The sequence below is a fragment of the Ochotona princeps genome, chromosome 28, assembly GCF_030435755.1.
Source record: "Ochotona princeps isolate mOchPri1 chromosome 28, mOchPri1.hap1, whole genome shotgun sequence".
In the NCBI taxonomy this organism is placed as follows: domain Eukaryota; kingdom Metazoa; phylum Chordata; class Mammalia; order Lagomorpha; family Ochotonidae; genus Ochotona; species Ochotona princeps.
Window position 1 is genome coordinate 22,383,162 of NC_080859.1, and position 12,369 is coordinate 22,395,530.

Below are 12,369 nucleotides of genomic sequence, written 5' to 3' on the forward strand. Positions count from 1 at the left end.
CCAACACAGCATGAGAAGTCAGGAGGCTTTGACGGGTGAGCCTGGGGGACCCAGGGGGAGCCACGTCCCAGTACATGGGACCCCGAGTGGGACCCGCCTGTGCTCTGAGCTCAGTCAAATCCTCATGTGAAGGAGAAATAAGAGCCAAATGGTTGTTGTCTCTGGACACTACCAAGGTCTAGGATGCTTTAAACAGCACTGCATAGCCAGGATACCGGCCTTGACCTCCCCCGATGTGTGTGTTTTACTGGATTCCCACCAGCCTGCAACAGCCATCTATACGGACGATCGACATAGGCATGTAAGAGAGTTGGGAGTCAAATATTTTGTCCAAATACTAGCCTTCACAGCAAGCTACAAATCAACAAGAAAAGCCATTTCACACATAAATCCCCAAGAGCCTCCGTGGAGCACTTCCTCTTGGGAGGGTTCTGTAGATTGGAATTGTCTAGAATCTGGAGTGAGCATGCTATGGCTTGGGAGCAGGTGAAATGTGTGGTTCTTACAGTCCTTTACCAGGTGGGTAGTAGGGAGAGGGCAGGGCCTGGCTGATATTTACTGCTCACACAATGTCCTACTTAAATTGTGCTCACAAATGGTTATTAGCTACCCACCAGGGCCATGCTGGGCCAGGGTACACTTTGAACACTGTGAAAGTTGGGGAAGATAAGGCAGGGACAGGAAGCGGGCCCTATTATTCCCTAAGCCTTTGAAGGTGGACAGAGTCAAATGCCCTTTCCTCCTCCACCCCACTGCCTTTTTTTTTTTTTTTTTCAAAACACCAAACACACTGAGAAGGAATTGAGATTGATGTTTCTGAAGGGGGGAACTCACATGAACTCACAGCCTGCCTGCCTACAGTGTCATGTCGAACGCCTCCAAGCACTTCCAGTGTGCCGGCATGGGCAGCCTCGCTCTCACTGGGTCATTCTGTCCTCACACCAAGTCTCCAAGCTGGGTGCTATTGTCAAGCTGTAGAGGGTGGTCCCAGACACCTGGCAGAGTCCCTTGTGACACTAGGGGCCACGGTCCACCCCAGTAAGCACCCAGAGTTCAAAGTCACCTACCTGGAAAATTGACTGAGGAAATACTGCAATTTCAAGTCTACTTCTCTGACAGCCTCTGGCTGTCCTGCCCACTCAGCCTTGGCAAGCATCGGGTGACAGTCACCCTACCTGAAAAGGGACCCTGGTACAGGTTATCCATGTACAAATAAATCCCAGTTAAAAAATTATAATTTTTATTTGAATGGCAGATTTACAGAGAGGAGGATAGACAGGTTTTCCATCAGCCAGTTTATCACTCCCCAAATGGCTGCAGCCACCAGAGCTGAGCTGAGCTGAAGCCGGGAGTTAAAAGCTTCTCCTGGTCTCCTCACATGTGTGCAGGAGACAGGCCTTGGCGCATGCTCTGCTGCTTGTCCAGGCCATAAGCAGGGAGCAGCCATATGGGAATGCTGATGCCACAAGGTAGAGGATTAGCCTGTTGAGCCACAGCACTGGCTCCTAAGAACCTCTGCATTTTATTTTTGTATTTGAATCAACTTGTCCCACTGAACCATCAATAAACATTTTAAATAAATATGCAACCACATAATGGTGCTACTGTTTTGTAGATGGGAAAACAAAGGTCAGAGAGCAGTGACGGCTGAGCTGGGAAACACGGTGGGCTCTTTGCCAAAGCTGGTAGGGTATGGCTCTGGCCGGCCGCAGCTCAGCAACGGCATGATCTGCCTGTAAGCAACCAACCCAGCAACTTAGAAATCAGTTGGAGGTGACAATGAGAGCGAAATTCATTCCCAGTAGTGCTTACTGGGTCGTGTCCTGGTGGGAGACGGACTGCAGACTCTGATACGACCTGTTCGGGACACAGGTGGCATTGGCCCAACTCCCTTTCTTCACTTGAACCTAGAGCTTCCCAAGGAGCAATATCACAGTGCCCTGGCTTAGGGAGCTCGGGAGGGCACTAGGTTGGGGGGTGGGGAGGGACCAAGTATCAGTAAAGTGTTCAGAGAGGCACGACGTGGGCTTCTCCAGGGGAACAGGGGCTCTAGACGCGAGGTGTCCAAGGTGAGGGCTACTCGGCCAGCAGAGACCGGCTGAGTGGCTGGAAGGCCCGATGGCTGACTGTCCTCTTGGTTAATAGCGGCGCGTGCGATTTCCTGTCTGTGGGAGTGTGGCAGAGCAGAGTATCCAGGCTGTGAGTGGTGACCTGGCCGTTCACCTGCAGTGTCCCATAGACTTGTTCAAATCTGGCCAAAAGGGCAGGCACGTCCTTCACTCTTTTTCTCACTTTGGCCAGCTGGAAGAAAGCGGGGGGGTGGGGGGGAGTGGTCACTGATTCTGTGTAAGAGCTGTCCCCCTGTTGTGCCCCTGGGGAAGCAGAGACAATTTGTGTAAAAATGTATGGTGCAGAATTGCAGCAGGGAAAACTGGCTTCCTGTGACACAAACCGGGGTGACCGATACCCGAAAGTGAGGACTGGCATGGGACAGTCACACCTGGGATCTTCCCTAAGGGTTTCAGATGGCACCGGTGGACAGTGACACACACACGGAGAGCCAAATGCCACCAGATACCATGGAGGAGTGACAAGCAGGAGGTAGGGCCAAATTGCCCAGGGCTCTGCAGCCAGCGACCAAGGACACCGCTGGGAATGATCTACACGATTGGATGGAGGCTTAAGGGCTCACACAGAGGATGTGAGTCAGGGTCCAGGACAGTGGAGACCACGCTGTGGGAGGAAGGACAGGGGCTGAGAGCAGGAAATGGTGGAGAATGTGCAAGCAGAGTGCTCCGTGGAGGTTGAAGCAAGAGGCTGGGCTGCTGCAGGCATACAGGCAGCAGAGTGGACACCGGTGACTTCAACGTGGGTGCTGTGTGTGCCGAGAGGGGCAGAAGGGGACAGCCTGGGCTGCAAGGGAAGACCCATCGCTACGTTTCCGATCAGCAACGTCGAAGTGGACACTCTGAGAAGGCTGTGGACACAGGATGGGATTTCCAGAAGTTCATGGAAGAGGAGACTTTAAAAAATAAGCTTATGTTGGCACAAAAATATTCTTAAATCTCTTTTTCTCATACTTACACATTCTGTTCCCATGAACTATTTTAAAGACTTCCTCATATACACAGATTATTAAAAAAAACACATATGCACCAAAATAAACTCTCTTAAATCCATTTCCATGTACTTTTAGAACTCTGGTATGAGCCTGGGCTGTGCAGGAAAGGCCTGGATGAGAGCTATAAATAGTAGAGTCATGAGTATACACAGGGCGCTTCATTCTACCAAAATAGGTGTGCTGGAAATTAGAGTCAGAAGCTATTCCGTGAAAAAAAAAAATCAACATTTCACTTAGTTTGACAAGCCTAAATTTAAATAAGAGAATCAAGCTTCCTTCACTAACCCTTTGATCATCGACTAAATATAGTGTAACACTACCTGCACCTGCGCATCTTCCTTTCAAACGAGAGCCCGTGCGTGAACCCCAGGACAAGTGCTGTTAAAGCACCTCCTAGCAGTCTTTCAAAGAACACTTTGCCCTCATGTTCACGGTGGAATGCAAGGTGCAGCGTGCGGCTTCCAAAAGCAGTGAGGCGAACACGCCGTGCTGCAGGTAGCTTCGACCCTAACACTACACAGCTATTGAACAGCGTCATTCCAGCCTTCTCACAACGTGAGCAGAAAGGACACTGCACTACATTTGCCTGCCCACTCTCAAAAAGAGAGAAGTCAACGAAGGAACAGCTTGCGTTTGAGCGGCTTCGTAACAGCATTGCAGAAAAGTCAACATTTCTTTTCAGTGCTCTGTTGCTTATCACGGCATCTGAGTTCACGGTCTTTATCACCACGCACCACGTGTTTTGAATGACTGTTGGTCTACACAGTAAACACAGTACTCGTAAACTGCAGGATTTTACACGGGAAGCACCCACATGCTATCCCATACACACAGACTTATACATTTATTCTTTATTTATTTGACAGAGTGACCAAAATAGAGAGGCAGAGAATGAGCTTTTTCCATGCCCTGGTTCACTCCCCAAATGGCTGCAGAGGCCTGGGCTGGGTCAGACTTAAGCCAGGAAGAATCACAAACTCCATTTCAGTCTCCTGTATGGGTGGCAGGGGCCCAAGTTCTTGGGCTGTTTTTCCCTGTTTTCCCAGGTTCATCAGCAGGAAGCTGGATCAGAGGCAGAGCAGCCAGGGACATGAGTCTGCACGCTGATATGAGCTGCTGGCACTGTAAGCGGCGGCTTAACGCGCCACACCACACTGCCCCCTCCTCCTGCCTGCTCCCCGTACACCCATACAACTAACTCGAAAGCTGGTGGAGCCTGAGTGCTCCCTGAGCATCTCACAGGGGCCAGAAGAGCAGGCTGGACCACAGGGTGATTTCCCAAGGGAAGGAGTCTTAGGGAAGCAGTTTTCAGCTTGGGCTCCAAATGTTTTAGTTGTAGAAACAGGTGACAAAATGCTGATAACCCAAGTCTGAGGAATGGCAAGCATCAACACTGTTGAGAAAACTGAAGCTGTGCTGGTACCACACACTCATGTGTGCATGCACACAGACACACACGGACCCCCGTGCACTCACAACCTGTTCACACGCCTGTGTCCTCTGCTTTCTACACTGATCCTCAAATGCTCTGGGTGGGTCCTAACCTACAGAGAGCCAAGGCCTCAGACGGATGGAAGCCTATGTATTTAGCTTCTTGACAAGCTCTCTGCACCTGGAGCAGGCAGCCTCTGGGGAAGGAATGGGACAGGATGAGAAGGTACCAGTGAGACAGGAGAAAAGAGCATCTGGCCACCCCGGTCACCCGGGCCACCAGCCTGAAGCAGGGTAACAAGAACACAGGCAGGAGGGAGGACAGGCAGGGAGCACTCCCCGACGTCACTCATGTTGTGAGCACTGCTGAGAACTGGGCGGCCCCTCCCTTTGGCCTCAGGCGCTGGCAGGGATGCAAGGACGCCCACGTTGGCAATGACCTGTGATCATGTTCCCTCGGGCAGGTAAGCCACCAGTGACGTCCTGCCTCATTTGTTTCTGTTTGCTCTCAAGTGTTCTCTTCACTTTCACTTACATCTGTTTTCCTAATTCTACAAAGCATTGACATAGTTGCAAAGTGAAATACTCTGACAAAGTAACATTGTCCCTTAAGTATCCATGGGTGATTGGTTCCGGGATCCATCCTCATTCAAGCCCGGTAGACGAAATGGAGCAGCCTGGGCACAGAAGCACCCCCAGCCTCCTGCACCCCAAAGTCATTTTCACATCATCTGTAAGGTCCTGCACAATGTAAATGCTTTTACTATGGTATGATTCTTATTTTTTATTTTCAACCCTTGGGGCCCACCGCATTAGCTTAGCTGCTAAAGTCCTTGCCTTGAGTGCACCGGGATCCCATATGGGCGCCGGTTGTAATCCTGAATGCTCTACTTCCCATCCAGCTCCCTGCCTGTGGCCTGGGAAAGCAGTCGAGGACGGCCCAAAACTTTGAGACCCTGCACCCTCATGGGAGACCCGGAAGAGCTCCTGGCTCCTGGATTTGGATTGGCTCAGAACCGGCCATTGTGGCCACTTGGGGAGTGAATCAAGGGACGAAGATCTTCTCTGTCTATCCCCTCTCTGTGTATCTGACTTTCCAATAAAAATAAAATAAATCTTTAAAAAATACATATGTTTTCAACCCTTGGTGTGTTGAATGTGTACATGGGGAATCCAGATTTGGAGAGTAGACTGTTGATTCAGAAAAGCTGCATTTCTATCCTCACCTTTACGCTTTCAGAACTGTTTTATTAGGTTTTGATCTTTCCATCTATTTAAAAAACAATCAAAACTCTAAGCGTATGTGTGTGTGTGTCCTACGAATGTATGCCTGTCCTCTGTGTTGTGTGTGTGTTGTATGAATGTCAGCCTGTCCTCTCTATGTGTGTGTGTGTGTCCCATGAATGCACACCTGTCCTTTTTCCTGAAGTATAGCATGCTGCTCTGCCGGAAAGCTTTTCTCACTTCCCAACCTGTTTCAGGAACGCCTCTGCATTGATCCACTCCGAGGTTGCAGCCATTCTCTATTTCTTTTCAGAGCAGTCCTTAGTCACACCCGTTATTCTACTAGTCCGCTAGAGAAGGAGGTCTTAGATACACGACTTGTTACATTTTTGCCACTGCTTCTTTGGGCCATATTCCAAGCAGTGGGAGGGCTGAGTCAGAGGTCAGCCACCCGTCATGGGGACAGATACGGCCAGATGTCATCCCTCAGCCACGCTCTGCATGACAGGAGCGTTAACGTGCTTTGCACACTGCCACCTCCTCCCGCCCTTCCTTCACAGGTCTCCCTAGCTATTCTCGCTTGGCCGTTCTCTGCACGGAGTCGAAGAGAAGACGCGCAATGGAGCTAGCACTAACTGAACGAGCTCAGTGCCTCACCAACAGACTGAGTCCTCAGACGTTCCCACTTCTAATCCAAGACACAAGAAACATCGCAGGGGGATGTTATTCTGTGATTCTCTTAGTGCAAGCAAAGGTGAGCACCTTTTCAGATGACTGAAGGCCATTCACAGTTCTCTTACCCATTTGTCTAAAGGAAATGACTTTAAAGGGTTATTGATTTTTTTTTGGGCCCGGCGGCGTGGCCTAGAGGCTAAAGTCCTCGCCTTGAACGCCCCGGGATCCCATATGGGCACCGGTTCTAATCCCGGCAGCTCCACTTCCCATCCAGCTCCCTGCTTGTGGCCTGGGAAAGCAGTCGAGGACGGCCCAAAGCATTGGGACACTGCACCCGCGTGGGAGACCTGGAAGAGGTTCCTGGTCCCGGCATCGGATTGGCGTGTACCGGCCCGTTGCGGCTCACTTGGGGAGTGAATCATCGGATGGAAGATCTTCCTCTCTGTCTCTCCTCCTCTCTGTATATCCGGCTTTCCAATAACAATAAAATCTTTAAAAAAAAAAAAAAGGGTTACTGATTTTTACCTTGTAATTTTCAAAAGCAGCTCTTTACATATTACAGTTAGCTCTTTGTATGAGTTAAAAACGGGAAGCTTATTTAGCTTCTGACTTAGCTTGTGGTATCTTTGATATGTTAAAACAGCCTGTAAGATTTTTTATGTAATCAAGTTATTCAAACCCCCTTTTTAAAATTGATTTGAATTTCTGGTTGACACACAGATGTTTTTCACTCTCAGGATATAAAAGAATTCACTAATGTTTTTTATCTAGCACTTTCATAGTTCCATTTTTGAAACTAAAATGTCATATCCATCAGTCCTGGTTTCGGCACAATTTGGCTTTTCCACCATTGGCTGTCAACTTATTCCAGCACTTTCCAGAAGAGACTGTCCATTCTAAACGATTAGAGAAGCCAGCCTTTGTGCAAAGGGGCCTCTCGTGCTTGGTCCAAGCCACAGTTGGAATTATAGAAGGCTGAATACACTTTACAAGGCGGTAGGCCTACCACCTCTTACTGCTTTTCTTTCACTGGATTTTCCCAGCTAGTCTTGCTGTGTGTTCTTTCAACTAAATTTTTACAGGGGGGAAAAAAGGTGGCATTTTTACTGAGATCACCTAAGGGATAATATTGCCAAAGTTATAGAAAATCTATACTACGAAAAAACTATGCATGGATTTCAAAAACTTCTGCAGCAAACAGATTTGCTTTTCATTCTAGTTGCTGCGAATCTTCTGCAGGTTTGTAGTACAGTGCCACATGATCTTGTGAAGGGCTGACGTCTTACGACATGGAGTTCCTAGCTAAACATGTTATGTCATGTCTTCTCACCTGAATGGGAGAGACTTTTTTTTTTAAATGAGCTATCTGATTAGTTGCTGCAGGGAATGACTCACAAAGCAGAGGACACCGATAAAATTCACAAGACAGTGGGAAGAAGGACATTTACCCTCGTGATCAACTTGCCCCTTGGAACAACCGTTCTCCAAATGGGAGTGCTGGGTTCAAGTCCAGGCTTTGGCCCCCGATTCTAGATTCCTGGTAATATACCCCCTGGGGGCAACAGGTGTTGGCTCCAGTATTTGGGTCCCTGCCACCATATAGCTGTCCTGGACTGAGTTCCCAGCAACTGCCTTCAAACCGGACAGTTCTTGCCATTGCAGGCATTTAGGGAGATTGTCGCTAGTCCCACACAAATTAAACATATATGCATAACTCTGTGTGTGTGTGTGTGTGTGTGTGTAATTTCAACAGTTAGGAAAAAAAAAAAAAAAGAGTAAGACAGTCTCTGGATTGGAGTGATACAGAAGGGAAAGGCTGTAGGACCTACTGCCCAACTGGCGATGTCGCAGCTGTGTGCACCACCACGGGGATGCAGGAAGGGAGCTGAGCTGTACAGGAGGCAGCCCTCCTCCTCCTACAAAATGGCAAAGTCATCAACTGAGAGTGAGAAGGTACTGCGAGGAGAGAAAAAGATAAAATGGTCATTCAGGAAAAAAAAGAGAGAGAGAGAAAGAGAAAGATGTAAACAGCTCAGGGAAAAGAGTAATGTAGAAGGAAAAAGTTGTCCTTGAATTTCAGAGGAAGAACGCAAGCCCTGCACTTCCAGAGAGGTCCTAAGTCGGGGAGCAGGGGGGCTGCTGCAGGGGGCCAGCTCTCTCCATGCGGGACTCCAAGGCGGAGACCTTCCCAAGACTGCCCATTGAACCTCGGGCGATCGACTGCTAGAGCGTACGCACTTACCACCTCCTCTGAGAACTCAAGTCTTCTCACAAATCTTGACGACCTTCCTCCTGCAGCTTCCCTGAGTGTCTCTAGTAGGGCTTCCAACATGTTGGACTGGATGTGGATCATAACCTGAACAGAGACAGACATGTAGAGCCAAGGCTGAGACCCAGGGAAGCCTGCAGCAACAGGTGCCCGCCCTCCTCCAGAGTTCTTTCCACCGCATGTGCTTTGCACGGGTTCAAAAAAAGGCCTTGAAGGATGCCCACCTGCCGATGCTTGCTTTCTGCTAGTGAATCAAAACACCACCATCGCAAACCCAGCTGAAAATGGGGGGCTGAAACGATGGAGACCACCAGCTGTGTCAGCCTGGGCCGGGCACTTTCGACTTCCACATTTGTGACCTGGGGAAGGTACCTTTAGGTCACAAACAAGCAGCATGACACAGCAGCACTTGGAGGTACTCAACGCTCTGTGGTCCAGATTCGGAGGATGTGAGCATCACACGACCTCCTTCAACTGCTGGGGCAGAGGGCACCTTGAACTGTACTGGGATGTCAAAGATGCACAATGCATACGGAGGACAGGGCTGTAAGAGATGTGCTGAAGCCTCGATGGGGCGCTCCTGCCTGTGCTGATCTGTTCCGATCTGACTAGGAGGGGGCTGGCGTTGTGGTGTAGCAGGTCAAGTTGCCACCTGTGAACTTGGCATCCCATGTGGATAAGAATGACCTAGAAGTCGCCAATGTTAACTGCCGTTCACACTTGGATGTATTATGTTCTAAATATGTTATTTTTTTCTCCAAAATTTTATTCTGCTCTATCAATCATGGAATAAGAAATGTCTCTTCATACATGAATGAATATTAGAGAAAAAAAGAAAACTCCATTTTTAACAAGCATATATCAAGTCATTATAGAAATATAACACATTTCATGAGGAAGAGAAGGGCAGAGAGATCTATTATTTACTGTTTCACCTCCCCAAATAGCTTTTTTTAAAAAAAAGATTTATTTATTTTTATTGCAAAGTCAGATATACAGAGGAGAGACAGAGGAAGATCTTCCATCCAATGATTCACTCCCCAAGTGAGCTGCAACAGCTGGTGCTGAGCCAATCCAAAGCCAGGAGCTCTTATGGGTCTCCCACGTGGGTGCAGGGTCCCAAAGCTTTGGGCCGTCCTCGACTGCTTTCCCAGGCCACAAGCAGGGAGCTGGATGGGAAGTGGGGCTGCTGGAATTAGAACGGGCACCCATACAGGATCCCAGTGCATTCAAGGCGAGAACTTTAGCCGCTAGGCCACAGAGCCAGGCCCACCAAATGGCTTTAACAACCAGGCTGGCCCCTGAAGTTAGCAGCTTGGAACTCTACCTGGGTCTCCCATGTAGGTGGCAGGGACCCAGGTACTTGGGCCATCCTCCACTGCTTTCTCAGGTGTATTAGCAGAGGGATCAGAAATGGAGCAGCTGGGACTTGAACATGTGCTCACATGGGAGGCCAACGTCGCAGGAGGCAAGCTTAACCCACTGCATCTGAACAAACACCTGCCCCAAGGTGTCATCTTGGGTTCTGCAGAACAGAACGAAGCAATCCCAAGCAGACTAGATATCAATATGAGAAGTTTGATCTAAATTCAGTGCAGGCAGAATCAGGAGCATAGCTATGCTGGGAGACAGAAGTTTCTTGAACTTCTGCCAGTCTTTAATCCCTGTCTTCTCAAGGATGTTTGCAAGCACAACAGAACCAGTGTCTTCTCCAGGGCAAAGCATGTTATGAAAAACTTAGGTTCCCTAAGCTCAGGTTCTTCTGCTAAGACTCAACCCGCCGTGTGCAAGAGACATACGGGGCTTCTCATGCTGCCTTGTGGGAACTGAGGCAAAGAGATGTGATGTAAAAACACCGACACTGTGACAGCTGTCACAAACTAGCCTTCATCTCCTAGTGGTGGACACCGTAGCAGCATCCCTGAGCTGGGCCAGGCTAACCAATCAGCTTGCAAGTAGGCTAAGTCCTGGTGCCAACACAATTCTTTAATACCCATGTTCATAAAATCCAGTTGCCATTTGGCTGCCAGTGTCTCTCTCCTCAGAGGCAAGGACCAAGCGCTATTGGGGCACACCATGTCTCCAGTTCCTGGCAGCAGCTCTCATTAATCGAACGGGAAGTGGAGTGGGCTCTCCAAGCAATTCGCAAAGACAAATCACTGGGGCCCTAGGTGAGAAGCCAGGGGCTCCTGGCAAGAGCTTCAGTGTGTCTTCGTTGCTTGTCCCTACTTCTCTTCCCGCCTCCAGCAATGATGTCTGATTGAGCAGGGATGTTGAGAGCAAGGTTCCCTCTTACGACATGTGGATGAAGGGCAATGCTGTGACTGGTGAAAACAAAGCTCTGAGTTTTTTCAAACCAACGTCCGAATGCAGACTATACTGTCACCTTGACCTCACAGCTTTCAAACAAGCAGCTAGGGCAACTGACTGGGTAAGGAACAGGAGAAACCTTGGCAAGAACAACTATCTACACAACATATACCGTCTGTCCCACTGATGTTTTGAAGCCTCAGAAGTAAGTGCCTGTTACCAAAAACGAACTGAGCTTTGGGCAGGAGGAGACGTACAGTTCTTGTCTCTTTCATCCTCTTACCTGAAGCAGAGTATCACGGTGTAGTACAGACTGTGAACTCTCTCGTCCACACCCACTGTCCCCTCTTCTTCCATAACAGGACTCTCTAACCCGAACTGCTCTGTCAAATGCACAGATCTGTACTTCCCAAGTTTGTTTTTCGTCTGTTTTTGCAAATTCTGTATGGACACAGCATCAAGTCCTGGCCAAAGGCACATATAAATACAAGTTGTTTGGGAAATGCCACACCTGACTTAGACTGACTACCTCTGGCTTTCTACATCTAAGAAAAAGAAAGCGCTCAGGCCCAGTATGGTAGCCTAGTGGCTAAAATCCTCGACTTGTATACCAGGATCCCATATGCCAGTTCGTATTCCAACTGCCCCACATCCCATCCAGCTCCCTGCTGATGGTCTGGGAAAACAGTGGCAGATGACACAAAGCCCTTGGAACCCTGCATCTGCTTGGGAGACCCGGAAGAAGCTCCTGGCTCCTGGCTTCAGACTGGCTCAGCACTGACCAGTGCAGCTACTTGGGAAGTGAACCAGCGGGTGGAAGATCTTTCTCTGTGTCTCTTCTTCACTCTGTAAATTTGCCTTTCCAATAAAAAACAAAGAAATCTTTAAGCCAAAGAGAAAAAAAAAATGTATATATGTGGCTTTTTGGTTTTTTTTTTTTTTTTGGTCTTCACTGTTCCCAACCAAATGTAATTTCTAACCTGTGCATGTGGGTGATGTACCTGCACCAGGGAACTTATGGGAATAGCATCCTCTCTCCTGTCCTGTTATACTGCACCAGGAGACACCACAGTGCGAGCCAGAACGTTACAGTGACCTGACAAGGTAGTAGGAGGCACAAGCCACTCACTTATGCTAACAAATATATGATCTAAGTAGGAAAGTTAATCGCATGTCCATTCCCCCGGATGGGCTTCCTTCTGTTTGGCAGAATGTCAGTTTTCTAGAGAAATGATCAGAATTCCAACAGTTACGCTGTGTTGATCACTCCGGTTAACCCTTTGGTGTTCAGCAGCGTCGCTGCAGCGAGATCACTGCTCTTTTCAAATCGATGGATTTA

General features: G+C 48.7%; 1 protein-coding gene across 1 annotated transcript in view; it reads right to left on the reverse strand.

Annotated features, from left to right (window-relative positions):
• Nucleotides 1-1,225: 1,225 nt before the first annotated feature.
• PTCD2 (pentatricopeptide repeat domain 2) overlaps nt 1,226-12,369 on the reverse strand; it is a 29,798-nt gene continuing 18,654 nt past the window's right edge. Inside the window, exons 9-10 of the mRNA XM_058656358.1 lie at nt 8,694-8,807; nt 1,226-2,301 (exon numbers count right to left, since the gene is read on the reverse strand). Of these exons, the coding sequence (XP_058512341.1) occupies nt 2,077-2,301; nt 8,694-8,807 (339 nt within the window). The 3' untranslated portion in view covers nt 1,226-2,076. The remainder of the gene's footprint in view (nt 2,302-8,693; nt 8,808-12,369) is intronic.